General features: G+C 41.5%; 1 protein-coding gene across 3 annotated transcripts in view; it reads right to left on the reverse strand.

Moving 5' to 3' along the window:
• The window catches only part of creb3l1 (cAMP responsive element binding protein 3-like 1), a 42,236-nt gene extending 28,712 nt beyond the window's left edge, over positions 1 to 13,524 (reverse strand). The window contains exon 1 of one of the 3 annotated variants that reach the window (XM_082524530.1): positions 13,436 to 13,524. Coding sequence is in view for 2 of the 3 variants with exons in the window: in XM_082524529.1 (XP_082380655.1) it covers positions 11,233 to 11,343 (111 nt within the window). In the remaining variant the exon portion in view is untranslated. Of the gene's footprint in view, positions 1 to 11,232; positions 11,633 to 13,435 lie in introns of those variants that run through there. The other 2 variants (XM_082524529.1, XM_082524528.1) reach the window with 2 other exon arrangements.
• Between the last annotated feature and the right edge of the window lie 10,035 nt (positions 13,525 to 23,559).

Consider the following 23,559-nt stretch of genomic DNA (forward strand, 5'->3'; position numbering starts at 1 on the left):
CACTGAGGTGCTCCGGGTGGCCTTGACAGTAAGCCAGGAAATAGTCCTGCACACAACGGCAACTGTAATTATATGTATTTCTGTCCTATATCAACACATGCATCTTTTAAACCCACCTACGCATGTGTGAGTCATGGTCCGCTGGAGTAAAAAAAAAAAAAGATAAAAGGAAGTCCATGAACCAGATCAATTTTTGTACCTGAACCTCAAGGCTCACTGAACCTCCAGGCAAAAAAGAAGTGTGTACATACGCAAGAACCCGAATGATATATAGCTCACGCTATGATATGAAAAGTTTAGTTGGTTCCAAATCAGCGTGCAAACAACAGCGCAGTTTGTCCAGGACGGTGGCTCCATCAAATAAAAAGCTTTCTGTTCCATATTCACATTCTCAATGTCGCTCTCTTTTAATCTTGTGTTTTGAATTCATCCATACTTTCACTTCCTTTACTACCTATCCACCTCTGGGTTTGCCCTATCCTAAGGCAAACGACTGGGTAAACCCTGGACAGGTTGCCAGAAAGGCAGACATGAACCCAGAACCTTCTAGCTACAGGGAGACAGTGCTAACCACTACATGACTGTGCTGCCTATTATAAACTCAGCAAACTCCTTCTGTTTATAGTCATGCAAATTCCAATAAAAACGCAGTCGCTGCTTAGTGCAGTTGAAGCCAAGACAGCATAAGCCAAGCCTCAGGTCAAAAACATCTATGAACAAGAAGTAAAGTCAAGGTTTCTGTAGCAGTGAACCTGCGGGGTCTTGGCCACCCGTCGTCCTCCCTGTGGCTTTTGTGCAGTTTTCCCGAGGTGCAAAGTCTTTCACTGCAGACCTCCTGCGGTAAAGGACTGTGTTTAGCAGGGCCTGGCGGTTGCTCTTTTGACATGGATGGTCCAAAACACCCTCTAGTGTGAACCTAACTCAGTGGTGAAATACAATGCAGAAGGTGCAGTCATCTCATCATTTTCCCTTTTGAATATAACTCATGTATACAGTAATCCAAAATGACCAGATATTAGCTCATATCTTAGTATCAGTCTAGCATACACTCAGTGATCCTCTTTCACATGTGCATACTCGCCCATTCATACACACATGCAGGAATAGCATATGCATCGTGACAAGAGAAGCCCTGTTGCACTAAATGCCATCAAAATATCCGTTTAAGTAACCTCGACACTGCCCCTATAATACTGCTCCATTAGGGAATATAGGTCACATTTAAAACCACCCTATTCAAAAACAAATCGAGAAAAGTTTCCTAATTGCGGTCATAATGGGAGTGATGTAGAGAGAGGGACAGAGAAAAAGCAGAGAAAGGTCCATAATTGAAGCATTATGCATCTAAAATTAGTTCTAGTAGCTGCATTAGCTCAACAGTGCAGCCAATATGTGGTTTTCTCTTTATTCTGCTATACTGTGTTGGGTTTTACTTCATATTTGTCTACATTTGGCTTCAGTTTTGCATTCAGCTGGAAGAGCGACTCTATTTTTGGGGGGTTGGTTTGTTTTCCACTTGCTTACCTCCAACACACCTGGAGCCTTCGATGCAGCTCTCACCCAATACAAGCACAATCCTGTGTGAGGTTAATCTTTTGCTTATCCATCACCTGGCATTGGGTTGATGTATGCGCGGCCACGCTGACTTTTTTCCCCCCCTGCATCCTGCACATTCAAGTATTCTGGCTGATAAGCCTTTTTCCTCTTGTGGCTGGACATGTGCAGACTCCTTTCACTAGAAAAACAATGGGAAATCTGCAGTTTCAAGACTCGGCTAAGTTTCATCCTTCCAGGTAAACCTTAAAGGTAAAAAAAACCTGGAGGGTGAATTTCACGTGCAATGGAATATGCTGCAAGAGGGGTGTGGCGATGACAACTTAAGAAATCTTTCATTTTAATGTTAATAAATGTTTTTCCAGTTTGTGTAGAGTGTAGATGTATACACCACAATACTGAGCCAAATGTAATAACTGAAATAATCAGATGCTGCCAAAAGTCCCTGCATCTCAACACAGCAGCAGCAGCAACAACCTCCTTTACAATCAATCATCCCTCACACCACCAGATGAAGAGCTGCTGACACAAATAAGACTCTATGGAGAAAGCCAAGCTGTTGTTGTGGCAGCTACAGAGTTAACTTGTGGGCCACAAGTAAATTTATGCACGCAGATAAAGCAATGTTTTTGTGCCCCACCAATCCGTTTTCAGACTAAAGGTCAATATTCAGTTGACAATTTCTCTGAGCTAATCTGCATCACACCTGCACTACCTGACATTCAAATGGCAAACGCACCGGCAACATTTCCCATTCCTAGAACTGCCTTCTTTGCAATTAATTTATTATCGCAATGAACTGTTTTATCATCTGTACCGAGAACACCCTGTGTAGCGCAGCCACACTAGAAGAATACTTTTATTATTGGGGAGCTTAATAAACACAGAGTGTCTTCGGGTTCGATACTCGATCCTCAAAAATCTGCATCCGTGAATGGAGGAGCCGAAGTCTGAACCTGTTATTACCTGAAACGCTTCCCCTCTCTGCTGGGAAAAGATCCACGTTAGAGAAGAAAACAGTGTTAAAAAGCAGTTGACAAGTTTTATAGCTCATTTCAGGGCTGATGTGTCATTAGAGGGGACAAAGCTGAGAGATAAACCACACAAAGAGAACTGGGAAAGACAGAGGTATGGGGTAATTATAAATGTAGAGAGCAGCTCTGCTATGCCTGTAATTAACCGTGTGGAGTCTTAACACATCTCTCTCTTCTCTCTTTCATTCAGCTACCTCGCTGGTTCAGGTGAAGATGGCAGAAAAAAAATGGACTAAACTGCCTAGCCACTAGTCAGCGGTAGTAGAGTTCACAGGCAAGAAGAACCACCTCCTATATCTTTACGAGGACTGAAAGCACAGACTTGGATCACTGAGGCCAAAAACTGTATGTCATTATGGAGGGAATACAGCAGTGGAAAGTATCGTAAAAATCTTCAGAACAACATGTAAAAGGCCAAAGGAAAATACACTGAAAGAAAAATATCTTTATGAAGTCATATAGCCTTGTAAACTGTCACTGACAATCATGTGGATTTGATCACAGGCTTCATATAAAAGTTGGATGTAGCCGCTGTGACGTCCCCCAGCGGTTTGTGGACTACTGTGTTGAGGCCTCCCATCAAGCATACTGGCTGTCACCATGAAATTTAGATGAAATGGTGGAGCGCTACGTTTCTGCTAACTTTAGTAAACTTGTTTAGCAAGGTGCAAGAGACACAGAGACTGATACCTGCTATTAATGTTGACAAAGGAGATTTACTTACTTTATAAAAGGAATGTTTTGAAAGCTTAAGCCCTTTAATTTACTAGATAATTGCATTCAAATTCACCAGCACCACAGTCTGTAGTCCTGTTCATTGATTCAAATTAGCGAAGCTACAGCTCACAACTGCAGCCACCCTGTCAATCAAGTGGGCCACGCTACTCATTAAGTTAAATGCACAAGTCATATAGAGGTGGTGAGCTCACACTGGAGTGGTTCAAGTGATAATAATAACAACTGTACGGCATTAAAACATTCACAGCAGGTGGGATATCCGGTCTTTAAGTGATGGCCTGATGAAAGGATAGTTGCAGATTTCTGTCAGAATCTGCAGATTATGCAGTACAAATAAAATGTTAACGTTTCTCCAACGTTGTCTTCCCAGCAGTTTCACCGGATGGCCAGGAAGCGTTCACGATGTCTTATCGGGCGCTTCTCCGGCGCTGATAATTCAGCCGTCGACACGAAATATCATCATGTGGTGGCCTCGCTGGATCCGCTGTCCACCTGCTGTGTGATGACCCTCCTCCAGGATCCCCCCACCCAAAGGAAATACACCGCTCTCAAGGCGCTGCTGCTGTTGTGCTACTCCCTCTCAAATGCAGAGCTGCCCGAGAATCCCTCTCTCGTGCCTGGATGATGGTACCGCACTCAAGCTTATGGAGAGCACACCGTCCTTGCTAGGAACGGATGACGGCAGATTCCTCTTCACACGTCTTCCTCCGACAGTTGCCGGTGCGAGCTGGCCTCGCCAACTCCCCGCTGCTGGCTGTGAAGGATTACCACTCACTTGCAGAAGAAGCGGATCGCATTCTCCTGGCTACTAGGAGGTTCGGCATCCAAGCAATAGTTCCTGACTCACCGATGGCATCTCCCGCGCCCCCACCGATTCTCAACGACTCATCGATGGTGGCTGGGATGGTGGCACCAGCGTGCCTTTGCAGTTTTAAGGCCGAGGGAAACTAGTCCGCCAGCGCTCTGTAGCGGCCGTGACCGCTGGGGATAAGGAAAGGCTACTCTTCATAGAGAACTCATGCTCAGGGAGTTGACTCCGGCTCCCAGAAGAGCCTCGGGAACTCTCGTGTCGTCTTTGCATACCTTCACAATGGTATATTATTTCATCTTAAAAAAAATTGGAGATTTCCCACATACCACCAGAGAGAGCCGGACCACACTTTTATGAAGACTGAGATAGTGTAAGGAACTTGGTCAATTGAGAGAAAGTCGATGCTTCTCCACATTGAAGGGAGCCAGTTGAGGTGGTCTGGGTATTTCACATGGACATTTCCTGGACGAGGTGGTTGGGGCATGTCTTACTGGGAGGAGGTCCCGGGGCAAACCTACAACACGCTGGGGGGATTATATCTCTTAGCTTTCCTGGGAACAACTTAGTGTCTCCCAGATAAGGTGGAAAAGGTGGCTGGGGAGAGGGAAGGCTGGGAGTCTCTACCTAGACTGCAACCCCCACGACCCAGACCCAGATGAGTGGCAGAATGGAATGGATAGATAGATGGATGTTATATTGAAATTCACTTCCATTCAGTTGTCCTGAAGGGGGAATTCAGCAAGAGAGAGAAAAATCTTATTTTTTACTGTAAACATGTTTATTTCTGCTCTAAATTTGGACATTTTAAAAAGGAAGTCTATGGAAAGTCACATCCTGTACCAACCTCAAGTGGCCATCTGTGATGGCTCGACTTTTAAGTCTCGAGGTTTGAATAGAATAGAATAACTTTATTATCCACATCAATGGAAAATTGTCTTCGGGTCCTCAAGCCATAAACAAATCAATCAATTCATACATACACACATATAAAATTGGCACTTGGATTTGATGAATAATGTTTATAATGGCCTATGCAAGAAAGTATTTCTTGTGTATCATAAGTAAATTAATAGGTAAAACATAATGACTACTTGTAATCAAAGCTTCCAGACTTCATTAATCCATGCTGTAGCTAATCATGAAGTAATACAACTACTATTAAATGTATCAAACCTGCTGCATTCTGCAGGGATACAGGGAGTGCAGAATTATTAGGCAAATGAGTATTTTGTCCACATCATCCTCTTCATGCATGTTGTCTTACTCCAAGCTGTATAGGCTCGAAAGCCTACTACCAATTAAGCATATTAGGTGATGTGCATCTCTGTAATGAGAAGGGGTGTGGTCTAATGACATCAACACCCTATATCAGGTGTGCATAATTATTAGGCAACGTCCTTTCCTTTGGCAAAACGGGTCAAAAGAAGGACTTGACAGGCTCAGAAAAGTCAAAAATAGTGAGATATCTTGCAGAGGGATGCAGCAGTCTCAAAATTGCAAAGCTTCTGAAGCGTGATCATCGAACAATCAAGCGTTTCATTCAAAATAGTCAACAGGGTCGCAAGAAGCGTGTGGAAAAACCAAGGCGCAAAATAACTGCCCATGAACTGGGAAAAGTCAAGCGTGCAGCTGCCAAGATGCCACTTGCCACCAGTTTGGCCATATTTCAGAGCTGCAACATCACTGGAGTGCCCAAAAGCACAAGGTGTGCAATACTCAGAGACATGGCCAAGGTAAGAAAGGCTGAAAGACGACCACCACTGAACAAGACACACAAGCTGAAACGTCAAGACTGGGCCAAGAAATATCTCAAGACTGGTTTTTCTAAGGTTTTATGGACTGATGAAATGAGAGTGAGTCTTGATGGGCCAGATGGATGGGCCCGTGGCTGGATTGGTAAAGGGCAGAGAGCTCCAGTCCCACTCAGACGCCAGCAAGGTGGAGGTGGAGTACTGGTTTGGGCTGGTATCATCAAAGATGAGCTTGTGGGGCCTTTTCGGGTTGAGGATGGAGTCAAGCTCAACTCCCAGTCCTACTGCCAGTTTCTGGAAGACACCTTCTTCAAGCAGTGGTACAGGAAGAAGTCTGCATCCTTCAAGAAAAACATGATTTTCATGCAGGACAATGCTCCATCACACGCGTCCAAGTACTCCACAGCGTGGCTGGCAAGAAAGGGTATAAAAGAAGAAAAACTAATGACATGGCCTCCTTGTTCACCTGATCTGAACCCCATTGAGAACCTGTGGTCCATCATCAAATGTGAGATTTACAAGGAGGGAAAACAGTACACCTCTCTGAACAGTGTCTGGGAGGCTGTGGTTGCTGCTGCACGCAATGTTGATGGTGAACAGATCAAAACACTGACAGAATCCATGGATGGCAGGCTTTTGAGTGTCCTTGCAAAGAAAGGTGGCTATATTGGTCGCTGATTTGTTTTTGTTTTGTTTTTGAATGTCAGAAATGTATATTTGTGAATGTGGAGATGTTATATTGGTTTCACTGGTAAAAATAAATAATTGAAATGGGTATATATTTGTTTTTTGTTAAGTTGCCTAATAATTATGCACAGTAATAGTCACCTGCACACACAGATATCCCCCTAAAATAGCTCAAACTAAAAACAAACTAAAAACTACTTCCACAAACATTCAGCTTTGATATTAATGAGTTTTTTGGATTCATTGAGAACATGGTTGTTGTTCAATAATAAAATTATTCCTCAAAAATACAACTTGCCTAATAATTCTGCACTCCCTGTATTACGCAGACCTCCTCTCTGATTATGCACTTCTGTGCCACTGCCTCAGCAACGGTTGTTAGCATTAGCTCAAACGCTCATATAATTGCTGGCAGTAACCTGGACAGTTTTAGGTCCAAAACCCTGCAGGACTAAGGTCCATTATAATGAATCCCACAGTGAAATAAATCTGGTTCTCATACCCGACCATGCGCATGACTTATGCCTTCAAAAAAATAAGAAAAAAATCCAGACAAAGTGAAGAAATAAATTTCTTCCTGATGCATTTGCTTAAAGTGTTTCCTATAAATGAGTTATATGAGCCGCACGTGTGTTTCATGTGTCTAGTCTATGTTTAGCTTTCTCTGATTTAAGCCTTGATTTTTTTTTCCTTACATAAAAGCAGGGATTATTTTGCATGCTTAAAAAAAAAAGAAAAAAGAAATACCAAAAAATTCCTGGTTGCTCCAGTCTGTAGGAGATATTTCCTAGATTAAAGGAATTTCTTCCATCTTTATCACGAAACAGGTGAAATTATCCTTCACTGCACTGGTAGAGTTTTCAAACAGGTTTTAAAATTCAGTAAAATACTGAATGACTGCCCTAGACCTTTTTTTTGTGTGTAAAATGAAACTGCATTTTTGAGAGACCTGGAAACATCATGTCATTATCCTGTAACGCTGGCTGCCGCAGATAAGAAAATGGTAATGTTCTCTACTGTATTTGGCTTCATGTGGTGATGTGTGGCTGCAGTGGGTTGGCTGGATTTGGCCTCACTTGAACTACATTTGTGAGCAAGAGAAAAGGGAGCTGTGGTTATTGTGTGTGTGTGTGTGTGTGTGTGTGTCTGTGAGACAGACATGAAATGAGCTATAGTTCTCAATAAAACAGCAGAAGAGTATTTTTCCTTCTCTTCTCACACAAACACACACACTTTGCTGCATGCCTGCACACATTCCTTCTGGCAGCTGAGCGGCCAATGGGCAGCCAGTACGCAAATAAGTTGGGCGTGTCCTTTTAAAGCTGGAGTACAGGGTCTGAATGGAGAGTAGAATAGAATAAAATAAAATAAATAATAAAAAAGAATTGAGTGTGGATGGAGAGGAAGGTGAAAAGACTAGAGCAGAAAGAAGCTTTACAGCCTAAATATTTAACAGTGTTACTGCTTGAGCTCAATTTGTGTGATTTTCAACTTGAAAAAACAGCATATCATACTAATAATAATATATATATATATATATATATATATATATATATATATATATATATACACACACACACACACACACATGTAGTGTATATAGTGATTTCTATGTCAGTTTATCCATTACTCATTTTAGTTTTGTAATATTTTAAGTGATAAAGTTAAACAGCATCGTCAAAGTGAGCACTTGTTTCTTCTGTTGTCATGTGTGAGAGTAATCTGGATACATTTGAGTTTAGGGTTAGTGGATTAACCAGGATGTATACTAGAAATTTTTCATCTTGCCTTTTGAACAATTTATAAGCAAAAGATTTTAAAAATTAATCAATCATTTTTATTTTATTAAGCAGACATAGTAAAAAAAAAAAAAAAACTTCAATGGCTTTACTTCTCTTTATTCATACTTGAAGTTGTTAACAGGCTGCATTGTTGTTGCCATAGTTACAACTTCGTTACCCCTGCGTTATGTAGCTGTGGGTCATATGACTACGAAATAAAATAAAAGGCACATTAATCCATTCTGAGAAAATAATTAGCTGTGCCTCCAATCTCATTTCCTTTAGGATTAAGGAGAACATTTATGAGTTGCTGGCAGGTGGTAATTTGGTGCTCTCTACGCATGATCAAAGCATCTGTAAAGGTTTAACAGTAGCCGAAGGACACTCCCGTTTAACCGTGCCTCTTGTGTTTTTAAAGTGATTCGCGCTTAATGCTTACGTGTGTCTTAATTTTTCTTTCTTGTTATTATTCAGTAGTCATCAGACGAAGAGCTGAGGAGGGTTTCTTGTACAAACACCTTATGTTTGGAAATTTGAGGAATTTGCTTGCGTCACGATCGCATTATATGAGTTCAAAATGATAAATCAATAAAACTCCACGTCTGTGCTCATATTTGGTCGCACTCTGCTCTTTGTCAGGCCCGGCAAATTCATTTCACGGGCAGTAATTTGCAGTAAATTGTCCCATTAGCTGACAATTGATTTTTGTTTTGTCTTGCTGCCCACACCTATTTCTTGTACCCACTGGCTATGAAAAGCTATATACTGTAAAAAGGTAAATAAAAAGCAGAACAAAAAATGTTTAAACCCCTGCTGGACTGGACCACAGTGCACAGCCTATTAAAAACCAAAGAGCTGAGGTCTCCCTGCATCCAAGCAGTGAGCCTTCCAGCTTTTAACACATTATTAAAAACTTGTCCATTGTGGTAATAAATGCCACTTATATATATATATATATATATATATATGAACAGAGTTCTCTGCTCATCTCTGCACAAACCACAATCTCAAACAATTCTGTACATAAACATAGAAGAATTGTAATTTTTATTTTAAATGAGAATAAAAAGACAACAAGTAACATGAAAGACTTGTTAACTGCAACTAAGTTGGTTGAGACTAAAATGGAGCCAAAAAGGAGTAAATATGCAATTTCCTACTATGGTTAGTAGGAAAGCAAAAAAAAAAAAACAACAACAACAAAAAAAGCACATTACTGTGGGTTTAAATAAGAACTCATTTATTACAGAAAAGTAATAGAGTTATATACACCTGAAAAAAAATAAATAAATAAAAGGAAAAATGAACCAACGGCATGCAGAACTCTCAGCTCATGCTGCAGACTTGAGAGAGACTGAAATTTCAGTTAATCAGCCATCCTTTCCCATGTCCTCTGTGGTGCAGCCCAGCCTAGTGGCTTCACAGCAGAGTGGACTACTTTATTTAGAACAGTGTTGTGGGGTTTTAAACCACGAGCAGACTGCTCGGCTGACTCACCGACTAGAATAGAGGTCTGCCTAAAAAACCTGTGGCGTTTAAAAAAAGAAAAGTGGGGATGACACAAAGTGGAAAAAGAGTGAGCGAATGAAGGGAAACAAAGACAAAAGATGCTGCTCTTAACAGAGTCTGCCCTCTGTGGTTTGCAGCAATTAAGTCCCTAAAGAGAAGGGTGCAGGAACTCTCTGGAGCACGGCGCACATTCACTGTACTTGGCGAGGATGAACGCGTCCCGCCATGCTCACAGGCTTTTATCGATCCTCTCATCACTATTAACTCTGACTGTGTTTACATTCAACAGTGTGGCTAAAAAAAAAAGTGCAGAACCAGAAACACGAGCTCGGCTGCCAGCGTTAAACAGACAATCTCCACATAACAATGACTCACTATTCATGGAGCAATTTGAACCCTTGATTCTTTATCAAATCCTGGCTTGCTGTTGCAGCACTTTTGCTATATCAAGAAATCTACTGTTGGTGCTACTGATGAACAACCATGATTCTACACAGCCACATCCTGTTGTTTGTAATAGTGACAGACGAGGTGTCTCTGCAAGGATGGGGATGTGCTCAGAGCACCGAGGGAAACAGGTGCCGTTGGACTCGCAGGTGTGCGGGGGTTTAAGTCGCCATGAGTGATGATGACCAGCCCCAATCCTAACCCCATGTTTCTGAGAAGCAAAAAATGTTTGTTTGGGTTTTTTTTTTTTTAAATCAGAAAGATTGCCAAAAAATTAAATAAATAAAATAACAATACAAGTAAAAAATATAGTGATAGCACAGAATTGGGGTTAGGGTTATCACTGATGACTCCACAAGGTTGCATAAAAAGACAGATTGGAAATCGGATGAAGCCATCAAGAGATAAATACAATAATTAGGTAGATTACAATAAAGGAGGGATTAAAGACTATTTTCTTTTTTCTTTATAAAATGATTAAGATTTAATGAAATAAAAACACTTGAGATTGTAGTGAAAGAGCTAGTACACTGACACACTCACACAAACTAAATTAATGGTCAGGTGTGCTGGTGAATGCTGCAACATCTGCCAGCTGAACACACACACACGCAAGTTAACCAGTAACACCCCAGCCTGTGTGTGTTCCCGATCTCGTAAACACATTAGTTTACACAATTAAACACACACACACACACCCCTACACACGTACACACATGGGGTTATGAGCACAGGTTACGAGCCCCGGATGTCTGTCAGGATCTAACAGCTACACCGCCCTCCTGAGGTCCGGCTCCGGGCGGAACAGGCAGTGTAGGTGCGTTTGATTTTAACGTAGATGGCAAGAAAAAAAAAGATAGAAAGAGAAAGAGCACTAAGAGTTTGCGGTGATAAAAATGTAATAAAAAAAAAAGCCTCACCACATTAGTGAGAAAATCTCCGTCGCTGAGTTCCTCCAGGTCCAACAGGTTGGTCCCTCCGGACGGATAGAGTTTCTCCGCTGTTAAACTGTCTAAGATAGAGTCCATCATGACTGCCTGCGTCTGTCTGCAGCTCACCGGACGGATGGACAGCTGTGCGCGTCTTTAAGTCAGACCATTAAAAAGCGGGCAGTTTGTTTTCACACGGCCTCGCGCCGCCTGTGTGTGACTCCAGCTGCTGCTGCTCTCTCTCTCTCTCACTGTTCAGCGCTGACAAATGTCAAATTTTCACATCCTCCTCGAGTTGCGTGTCGCTGAGACGTCGGCGCTTCTTCCAGCTCTCTCCTCGCGTGCGCCGCCTCAGCCACTCGCTGATGAATATTCAGAGAAGCCCCGCCCACGTGACGTCCAAAAAAAAAAAAAAGAACGCGCCCACAAAACAAAGTTGTAGTCTGTTATTCGCTCATTAACAAAAAGGAAGAAAAGAAGAAGACTACGCGACCCATTTAGGGCTTTAGATCTGGGGTGTCAAACATAAGGTCTGGGGTCCAGAAGTGGCCCAACACAGACTCCAATCTGGCCCACTGGATGGCTGCAGAAAATGTGAAAGTTTTACTACTGATAAAGACCTCCTCAGTTGCCATACATACTACACCACAGTAATTAAGTACACACACACACACAAATATATATATATATATATATATATATATATATATATATATATATATATATATATATATATATATAACAACACCCAGCACGCCCCTGTGGGCGGTTTATCCTTCAAGCTCGGGTCCTCTACCAGAGGCCTGGGAGCTTGAGGGTCCTGCGCAGTATCTTAGCTGTTCCCAGGACTGCGCTCTTCTGGACAGAGATCTCCGATGTTATTCCCGGGATCTGCTGGAGCCACTCGCCTAGCTTGGGAGTCACCGCACCTAGTGCTCCGATTACCACGGGGACCACCATTACCTTCACCCTCCACATCCTCTCGAGCTCTTCTCTGAGCCCTTGGTATTTCTCGAGCTTCTCGTGTTCCTTCTTCCTGATGTTGCTGATGTTATATATATATATATATATATATATATATATATATATATATATATATATATATATATATATATATATATTAGAGATGGCACGATACCACTTTTTTATGTCCAATACCGATATCATAAATTTGGATATCTGCCGATACCGATATGAATCCGATATAGTGTTTTTTAATCAACAAAACTGTTTTTTAAATATCTTGCTGCATTTTGTATAAGTTCATACTCAAGTTTAAAACAACAACTACACTAAAGCTATTCTGTTATACCTGTATGCAAAAAAAAATATTTCATAGTTCAGCAATACTGATCAATCTAATAAACTTAAACCTACACCATCCTCCCTATTCTGGTATTTTAAAGAGTACTTAGCATAAATATTAAGCAACCTAACTAATAGGGTTCCAACTCCCAGCAACAACAAAAATAAATAAATAAAAAATAGGGAACCACCCCTCACGCTCCACCTCATGATGCTTAATCGACGTAATCAACCTTAATTTGATGTAGTGTGAAAAAAAATGCACAGAAATCAATTATTTTTCAAGAAATATTAAATAGATTCAACATCTTTCTTCAACAAAATTGCAGACTGCACAGATGGTACCTTCCCAAAGGAAAAAGTACTATAGCTTACTAGGGTATATATATTAGACTTAATAGTTACTATATACAGTAATTGACTTCTATTCATTTTACATCAAATTAAAACTTTGGGTGTCAGATAATTATTTATTAAAAGCTAGACATTTTAAATGAGAATAAGAAAGAAAAGTATGTCTTTGTGCCCCCTTTTCCCTGTTAATGCCCTATCAGCCCCCCTGGCTAAACTTTGCTAGATCCGCCCCTGCACAGTTACCAGCGTCAGCTACGTAGAAAAAGATCCTCGAGTAGAAAGTAATATTAAATACATTCTAACAACAGCTGATCAAGCTTAAACGTGCTGCTGTTGTTCAGCCGCTGGTTTCCTCTTTCTGGTGCAAAGTGAGCCAAAAGCAAACTAGAGACACGGACTAGCGACAGAAAAGCCGATCAGCTGATCGTTAAGCAGTTTCATGATTGAAGTAGCAGCAAGAAGAGGCAGTCGCTCCATATATCGTTTGTTAAGCTTAACGCAGGAATGCTTTACAAACATTCAGAGATGGACTTACACACTTGCTTTACTTCTCTCGGGATAACTTTGTCGGAGATGAAATGCCGGGTTGCTAGCGAAGCTCCAAATGCTATCCAGACCATCGACAGGTCCTGCATGCCACAGCCGTTCTGAGGTGAGTTACGGCGTGTTGCAAGTTTTGTGAGGTGCTTTCGTGATATTTAATGGATCGGATTACATTTTTTATTTTTCTCCGATATCCGATCCAGTAATTTAGGTCAGTATCGGACCGATACCGATATGTAATATCGGATCGGTCCATCTCTAATATATATATATACATATATATATATATATAGTTCTCTGGTGACTCTGCAATAGTCGGCCTCATCACTGATGGGGACGACAAGGAGAACAGAGAACTTACCCATGACTTTGTGGACTGGTGCCAGCAGAACTACCTCCAGATCAACACTAGTAAAACCAAGGAGCTGGTGGTAGACTTCCGCAGGCACAAACATCCTCCACTGCAACCACTAAACATTCAAGGTATGGACACTGAGGCTGTGGACAGCTACAGGTACCTGTTTATCTGAACAATAAATTGGACTGGACTCATAATTCAGATGCCTGCTACAGAAAAGGGCAGAGCAAGCTGTACCTGCTGCGGAGACCCAGGTCTTTTGGAGTGAAGGGCCCACTCCTGACGATCTGCTATGATTTTGTGGTGGCCTCAGCTATATTTTACAGTGTGGTCTGCTGGGGTGGCAGCATCTCTGCTGGGGACAGGAAGAGACTGAACAGGCTGATCCAGAGGGCCAGCTAGAGTAAGTGAAATCCTTTTCACTAAATAGAATCTGTAATATTACCCAATTTACATCTAACTGAGTTATTATGCACTTATTTTAAGATCCATGAAAGTTCTGTGAATATACGCAGCTTCAGTATCAATAAACAAACAGCACACACAGTATATGATCCACCTGCAGACATCTTTGAGCATGAAATACATGCAGAGATTCAGGCCTATCTTTCAGAATGTGTATTTTTGTGGAGATGAAACTGGGAAAAAGACAAGTGACTATAAAGACTGTTTTGACACCTCAAGATACTCCCTGCGGCTATCACACACACACACACACACACACACACACACACACACACACACACACACACACGCACACACACACAAAGTGGGAATGAAACAGATATTTCTCTTCACTCCACCATGATTGCTCAGGCTCGCCTGTCTCATTTCATCCCTCTCATTCTGTCCCAGATTGTTTCTCCTCTAAGACACAGATTGAAATACAGCATGGCAAGAGAAACCCTGTTCATTGTTTCAGAGGTGCACAATGTGTGTGCTGCAACTCCGACCTGTCCCACGATCTGGCTAGATTTTAAGTGAACCCAGCATGTCATCTGTTTTGTAGGATTAGTACCAGTAGTAGTAGTAGTAGTTGTTATGGTTAAATGCCCTATGGACTGCTTGGTCATCCATGATTTAGATTCACCTAAAAATATCTCAAAACGCCTTTTAAATTGGCATAACAATAAAGCCGACCGACGTTAGTGAAAGTGTTTTTGTGTGTGATGTCTCTACAGCTATTGTATGGATTGTGATGGTTGTTTTTAGGACAACCTTATAATAATAAATTTCAGTAGCCCATAAATGCATGAACTAGTTTTTAGCATCTCTCTGTGACAGGATGTTTCTAATTTTAGAGGTATTGTCCAAATGCAAGAAAGCAGTGCTACACGTTTGTTTAATATGTGCATTGAAGGACATATCCTGGTCATAAACGACTCCAAGATTCCCCACAGTATTACTGAGGGCCAAAGTAATGTCATCCAGAGTAAGCATTGGGTTACACACCATGGTTCTAAGACTTTTAGGCCTGAGTACAATAACCTCAGTTTTATCTGAATTTAGAAGCAGAAAATTAGAGGTTAACAAGTCTTTATGTCTTTAAGAAATTCTTGCAGTTTAACTAATTGATGTGTGTTATCTGGCTTAATGGTTAGATAAAGCTGGGTATCATCTGCATAGCAGTGAAAATGTATACTATGCCTTCTATTGATACTGCCTAAGGGAAGCATGTATAGCGTAAATAGAATTGGTCCCGGCACAGAACCCTGTGGAACGCCATAATTAACCGTAGCGTGTCATAAGTCTGTTAAATACCTTCAATTTCTACAGCATGCTCTAATGTCTTTAATAAACTGTTATGGTCAACAGTACTGAGTGCTGTGCTGAGGTCAAGCAGGACAAGCACATAGATGAGTCCACAGCCAGGGGCCATAAGAAGATCATTTGTAACCTTCACTAAAGCTGTTTCTGAACTGTGATGTGCTCTGAATTCCAGCTGAAACTCTTCAAATAAACCATCCCTCTTCTGACTCTCTTAAGACTTTTTGAGATTAAAGGAAATTTGGAGATTGACCTATAATTACCTAAAACAACTGGGTCAAGTGATGTTTTTCTAAGTAATGGATCACTGGAATGGAATACTGACACGTTTAAAGACCTGTGGTATGCAGCCCATTAATTTGATAGATTGATCATATTTAAGACTGCAGCATTCAAAAATCCCATACCAATCTGAAACAAAATCTGCCATTGAAACTGCAAACAAACAGAGCACTATAATACAATACAATGTTTTTTGAGGGTACACTCCCCAGACCTCAAGTCAGATTTGGCCCCTATCCACGCAGTGACTACTGCCTTATACGCATCAGCCTTTATAATTGATAGAAAGCGAAAGCTGAATATAACAGGTCAGCAATTTAGTACATTTCCAGTGTTGTTTGGATTGTTTTTGAACCCAAATGAGGATTTGTCCTTCATGAAAATGATAACTCACCAGAACTTCATGGGGCCCTGAGGATTATCAGCACAGATTTAGGACAGTGTTTAAACGTGATGTATTGTTCATATTGAGGTCATTGCAAAGGGTGTGGTGGAGGTTAAGAGACATGTGCTCTTCAGAATGGACCACACTGATTATCATCAGGTATTTCTGTGTTTGTTTTATGTTCCATTTCAAACAATAGTTTGTTATGTAATGATCTCTTACTCTCCAGGCTTCTTTCACCTGACTCTGGTTTTCCTTTTTTCCTGCTTTTTTCCTTAGCTATCATTTCTTCCCTCTCTGCTCCCCTTCCTTATCCCTTCTCATTCTTCTTTTCTCCTTCCACATATCACTTTACGGATGGTGTCCCACCCCAAGGTACAAGGTGTCTCTGTTTTTCTCTCTCACACACACACACTGGTGTTATATAACTGTGGTGACCTTTCGTTTACTCGAGCAGGGCCCTTTTAAACCTACAAATACCAATTTAACAATTGAAGCTATATTGTGGGAGGTTTTGACCACAGGTGGAGTTTTAATGCTCTTGTTGCAGTAATAATGGAGCAATGGGCCAAAGAAGAAGACAATAAGTTGATTAAAACTGCACAATGTAGATATTTTTGCAAGAGTGTATATATACACTCAACAAAAATATAAACGCAACACCTTTGTTACTGCTCCCATTCCCCATGGGATGGACGTAGAGACCTAAAATTCATCCCAGATACACAATATAACCATCCCTCCCAAACAGTGGTCACAAATCAGTCCAAATGTGTGGTAGTGGGCACATCTGCTATATTGAGATAATCCATCCCACCTCACAGGTGTGCCACATCAGGATGCTGATCTGACATCATGAGTAGTGCACAGGTGTACCTCAGACTGCCCACAACAAAAGGCCACCCTGGAATGTGCAGTTTTGTCTCACAGCAAAATGCCACAGATGCCACAAGCAATGAGGGAGCGTGCAATTGGCATGCTGACAGCAGGAATGTCAACCAGATCTGTCGCCCGTGCATTGAATGTTCATTTCTCAACCATAAGCCGTCTCCACAGGCGTTTCAGAGAATATGGCAGCACATCCAACCGGCCTCACAACCGCAGACCTCGTGTAACCACACCAGCCCAGGACCTCCACATCCAGCAGGTTCACCTCCAAGATCGTCTGAGACCAGCCACCCAGACAGCTGCTGGAACAATTGGTTTGCACAACCAAACAATTTCTGCACAAACTGTCAGAAACCGTCTGAGGGACGCTCAACTGCATGCCCGTCGTCCTCATCGGGGTCTTGACCTGACTCCAGCTCGTCGCCGTAACAGACTTGTGTGGGCAAATGCTCACATTCGATGGCGTCTGGCACGTTGGAGAGGTGTGCGCTTCACGGATGAATCATGGTTCACATTGTTCAGGGCAGATGGCAGCTGAGAATGTCCCAGTTCTTGCATGGCCAGCATACTCACCGGACATGTCACCCATTGAGCATGTTCGGGATGTGCTTGACCGGCGTATACGACAGCGTGTACCAGTTCCCACGAATATCCAACAACCTCGCACAGCCATTGAAGTGGAGTGGACCAACATTCCACAGGCCACAATTGACAATCTGATAGACTCCATGCGACGATGTGTTGCACTGCATGAGGCAAATGGTGGTCACACCAGATACTGACCGGTTCTGGGTCCCCAGACCCCCAATAGCGCAAAAAACTGCACATTCCAGGGTGGCCTTTTGTTGTGGGCAGTCTGAGGTACACCTGTGCACTACTCATGATGTCAGATCAGCATCCTGATGTGGCACACCTGTGAGGTGGGATGGATTATCTCAATATGGCAGATGTGCCCACTACCACACATTTGGACTGATTTGTGACCACTGTTTGGGAGGGATGGTTATATTGTGTATCTGGAATGAATTTTAGGTCTCTACATCCATCCCATGGGGAATGGGAGCAGTAACAAAGGTGTTGCGTTTATATTTTTGTTGAGTATATATATATATATATATATATATATATATACAGTGGGGCAAAAAAGTATTTAGTCAGCCACCGATTGTGCAAGTTCCCTCACTTAAAATGATGACAGAGGTCAGTAATTTGCACCAGAGGTACACTTCAACTGTGAGAGACAGAATGTGAAAAAAAAAAATCCATGAATCCACATGGTAGGATTTGTAAAGAATTCATTTGTAAATTAGGGTGGAAAATAAGTATTTGGTCACCTCAAACAAGGAAAATCTCTGGCTCTCACAGACCTGTAACGTCTTCTGTAAGAAGCTTTTCTGTCCCCCACTCGTTACCTGTATGAATGGCACCTGTTTGAACCCATCATCTGTATAAAAGACACCTGTCCACAGCCTCAAACAGTCAGACTCCAAACTCCGCCATGGCCAAGACCAAAGAGCTTTCGAAGGACACCAGGAAAAGTATTGTAGACCTGCACCAGACTGGGAAGAGTGAATCTACAATAGGCAAGCAGCTTGGTGTGAAAAAATCAACTGTGGGAGCAATCATCAGAAAATGGAAGACATACAAGACCACTGATAATCTCCCTCGATCTGGGGCTCCACGCAAGATCTCATCCCGTGGGGTCAAAATGATCATGAGAACGGTGAGCAAAGATCCCAGAACCACACGGGGGGACCTGGTGAATGACCTGCAGAGAGCTGGGACCAAAGTAACAAAGGTCACCATCAGTAACACACTACAACGGCAGGGAATCAAATCCCGCAGTGCCAGACGTGTTCCGCTGCTGAAGCCAGTGCATGTCCAGGCCCGTCTGAAGTTTGCCAGAGAGCACATGGATGATACAGCAGAGGATTGGGAGAATGTCATGTGGTCAGATGAAACCAAAGTAGAACTTTTTGGTATAAACTCAACTCGTCGTGTTTGGAGGAAGAAGAATACTGAGTTGCATCCCAAGAACACCATACCTACTGTGAAGCATGGGGGTGGAAACATCATGCTATGGGGCTGTTTTTCTGCCAAGGGGACAGGACGACTGATCCGTGTTAAGGACAGAATGAATGGGGCCATGTATCGTGAGATTTTGAGCCAAAACCGCCTTCCATCAGTGAGAACTTTGAAGATGAAACGAGGCTGGGTCTTCCAACATGACAATGATCCAAAACACACCGCCCGGGCAACAAAGGAGTGGCTCCGTAAGAAGCATTTGAAAGTCCTGGAGTGGCCTAGCCAGTCTCCAGACCTCAACCCCATAGAAAATCTGTGGCGGGAGTTGAAAGTCCGTGTTGCTCGGCGACAGCCCCAAAACATCACTGCTCTCGAGAAGATCTGCATGGAGGAATGGACCAAAATACCAGCTACTGTGTGTGCAAACCTGGTAAAGACCTATAGTAAACGTTTGACCTCTGTTATTGCCAACAAAGGTTATGTTACAAAGTATTGAGTTGTATTTTTGTTATTGACCAAATACTTATTTTCCACCCTGATTTACGAATAAATTCTTTACAAATCCTACCATGTGGATTCATGGATTTTTTTTTCACATTCTGTCTCTCACAGTTGAAGTGTACCTCTGGTGCAAATTACTGACCTCTGTCATCATTTTAGGTGGGGGAACTTGCACAATCGGTGGCTGACTAAATACTTTTTTGCCCCACTGTATATATCACTATATAGGGGTTTAATGACATGTTCTTCCTTTTTTCTCCAATACATGAATCTTACAAATGTAGCTATTGTTAACTTTTGAAATTATACAGACAGAACATACATTATTCCATGCAGTGCAGTCCAAAAGGAAATCAACTACTTCCAAAGTTTTTGCTCTCTTTGTGCTGGTTAGTTCTTTCCTCTCCCATCAATCATCTCAAGACTACTTAGATTTGTCTTTTGACCCTTGTGAGGACACTGGCCCCTAGGCTAGAAACCACTGGTCTAAAATATAAATGACTTTATATAAAGTAGCTCTTTCTCCAACCTCTGCAACAGTAAAATTATGCTAGAGGCTAGACACTACAGGCAAAACTTTTTTTTCTTCCCCATGCACTGGTAAACATGGGCTTACTTTGCTTCTATAAAAATGTGCACATTTTTATTTTAGGTGGGGGAACTTGCACAATCGGTGGCTGACTAAATACTTTTTTGCCCCACTGTATATGGGCGGTCTTCATCCGTCTTCATTTTTCAAGCTCAGGTCCTCTTACCTTCACCCTCCACATCTTCTTGAGCTTTTGTCTCAGCCCTTGGTATCTGTTCCTGTCATTTGATATAGCTACATCTATCGCTACAGCCATCTTCCTCTGCTTGTCCACCACTGCTATGTCCGGTTGGTTGGCCATCACTAGTTTGTCTGTATGTATCTGGAAGTCCCACAGGATCTTGGCTCGGTCATTCTTGGACCATGCTGGAGGGCATGTCCCATTTTGATATAATCTCCTGATTGACTCTGGCAATGAAAAAGAAAAAGAAAAGAAAAGAAAAAACAACAACATTTTGTATAATTCTAGCAAATTTGAACGTATGACCACCTTTATTCTTCAGCAAAGCCTGAACTCTCTGAGTCAGCTTTGGTACAAAAATACCGTTTTATGTGTGTCATATTGTATGTCATAAAGATTTAATTAAAGAAATGTGAAGAAACGATACACGTTTGTGACGGGCTGGTAGTAACAAAGTGCCTAAAGATATAATTTGAAATGGTTCTTTGCTAAGTTGTCTGATATTTTAGGCACAACAATGGTTCTTCCCTTGAGTTAGATAACTCAACACTTGAGTTAGATAACAAAACTTTGAAAGACCTTCAGATAGAACGATTGCTCAAACCACTTAAAAAAATTATTAAAAAAATTCCTATTGAAAGCAGAAACAGTAAACAGTTGCCCTGCTTTGGCCCTCTTGATAGAATAATCTGTCTCTTTACCTGTTAAATGGTCTTGTTTTTACCAGACGACTTTGCCTACCATGAATGTATATTGTGTGTTTTTCAGACCTTTTCAGTAAAATACAGCCGTCTGCCTGATGAAAGTGCTTAAACCAAAGCATTGGGCTCTAATTTTTCTATTTTGTGCCGACATGTCTCGTCTGCCCTCTGTCCACCAGCCTTTGATTCTGAAATCGATTTCAGTGCTCATCTTTGAAGGATGTCTCAATTCCTAAAGTACATTTCCACCAGAGATGAGCAAGAAGAGAGGATGTTTGCCTGTTGAACTATCCATTGCAGGACTGTTTTTGGCTCCTGTGAAAGAGAAGCAAACAGCTTGACCCATTATGTGACTTTGTGCTTTTTAAAAAAATCCTTATTTCCTCTGTCTAAAACAAGCTGAAAACAAGATAACCTGCAGGGAATGAGAGAGTCAATCTCCTGATTGACTCTGGCAATGAAAAAGACAAAGAAAAGAAAAGAAAAAACAACAGCAGATGGGTGGAGGTTTTGTGTTCACAACCAGAGCTCTGTGTCTGAGATGACCTGGTATGAGATGACCATATTGGGGATATCTCCTCTCACTGGTGTCCTAGTGACCTAAGAGTAGAAAAAAAAAGGCTGACACTGAACCTTTAGAGCAGCCTGAAGCCCGTGGTTTTGCCTCACAAGGATTCCTTGTATATACATTGACATCATTATTTACTTAAACTTTGGCCATATTTAATATTAGCAACCACTGTAGCAACCACAGTATAATTATGACAGATAATAAGAAAAAAGAAGATCACCTCTGATAATCAATTACAAATCTAAATCACTGTTATCTCAAATCACTGCTAATCTCTTAGCAGTGACTTAAATATTTCTAAACTGCAGCTTATGGATGTAAACAATCATTATATTAGCAAAGTCTGAAAAACTCGCTTTGATCAGCAGATTTGAGACATCTTTTTTGGATACAACGTGTTCACTTCACCTGGAAACAGCAGAGTGAGAGACAAATAAAGTTTAACATTTCATTTACAGTTTTTCTCAAATGCTAAAACACATGTCACAAACGTTACCACCAGGTCCCCCAATGTCCAAACACAACACCCTTCTCTAAAGCTACATAAACACAACCACACCTTCCCACTGCAAAACTCAAACTCCCACACCAAGAGAGCAGCTCGAAGCTGTCAAAACTGTAAACACTATACACAGCATTACACACTACAGCAAAACAATTGAAAACACAATGCTCAATTTGTGAGAAGGTTCTTTGTTTCATAACTGCCAATGCATATTTTAGAAACTATACAGTAACGGATCGTCGTAGATCTCTGCAGAGGATTAGGCATTTAGATTTGTGAGTTTCATATGAGTAGTATAAATCTATAGAAAATCCTGCATGTACGTACACTACTGTAACACAACTCAATGCAAAAACAGAATCTATTGCACACAACAGTAATCTTGAAAACATGAACAGGGTGTGAAGTTTTTTTATTTACGTTATTCACACCACACACACACCACAATCACTGTGCGGCATCATGTCGCTGAGCTGTTGCTCGCATCTCGTCCGTAATGATGGTGTGAGGTTGTCTTGCTCTCCCTCCTGGACCTTCTCCTCTCCCATGTTGGCCTTCTCCTCTTCCTCATTGGCCTGCTCCTCTTCTTCCAGGGCCAGCTCTTCTCCCTCCTCTGCATCAAATTCCTCTTCCCCTGACTCTGCCTTCATCCATTGTGTTTGTTTGGAACCTTCAGCATACTGTGCACTCTGAACTTGCTTTTACATGTGGGTACAGCATTAGCAACAAGTGTCTTCAATTTTGAGTCATTGTGTGTAGTGAATGACGCCAGGTGTGTTCCCTGTGTTCAAAGATTGGTGACTGTGGCAAGCATTTTGCATCACATGGGCTTTCATTTGAGAATATGAGCAGAGTTGTTTTGCAACATGTGTTTTAGCAAGGAAAAATGTGTTTAGATTTATGAGTACAGAGGGTTGTGTTTTGTGAATTGTGTCTTCATGTGACATGTGTTTATGGTACTGGAATATGGTGGCTACATTTAGTAAATGTGTTTAGACTACTGGTCATTTAGGTTACAGGATTGGCTTTTGTGTTTTAACATTTGAGAAAAACTGTAATATTAATATATTCAAAGTAGGTGAATAATCTTACTTTTAAGGTATACATTTACATGTGATTAAAGTTTAAGTTGGTCTAACAGCAACACATCTCAGTACAAACTTAAAAGAAACTCAAAGCCTGCTTAAATGCACATGCTTCCCTATTGGCTGTCTATCTGCTAACGTATGTGACAGGCAGCTTGTGATTGGCTGTTTCTATAACGATGCAGGTATGACTCATGTTCTATTCTGAGTCAGAGTTGAAGAAAAAAAAAAGAAAAAAAAGAAGAGGGGTCCTGACCTTTCATCTCCTTGGTGACCGT

Source organism: Aulonocara stuartgranti (assembly GCF_965226115.1).
Source record: "Aulonocara stuartgranti genome assembly, chromosome: 23".
NCBI classification, from domain to species: Eukaryota; Metazoa; Chordata; class Actinopteri; order Cichliformes; family Cichlidae; genus Aulonocara; species Aulonocara stuartgranti.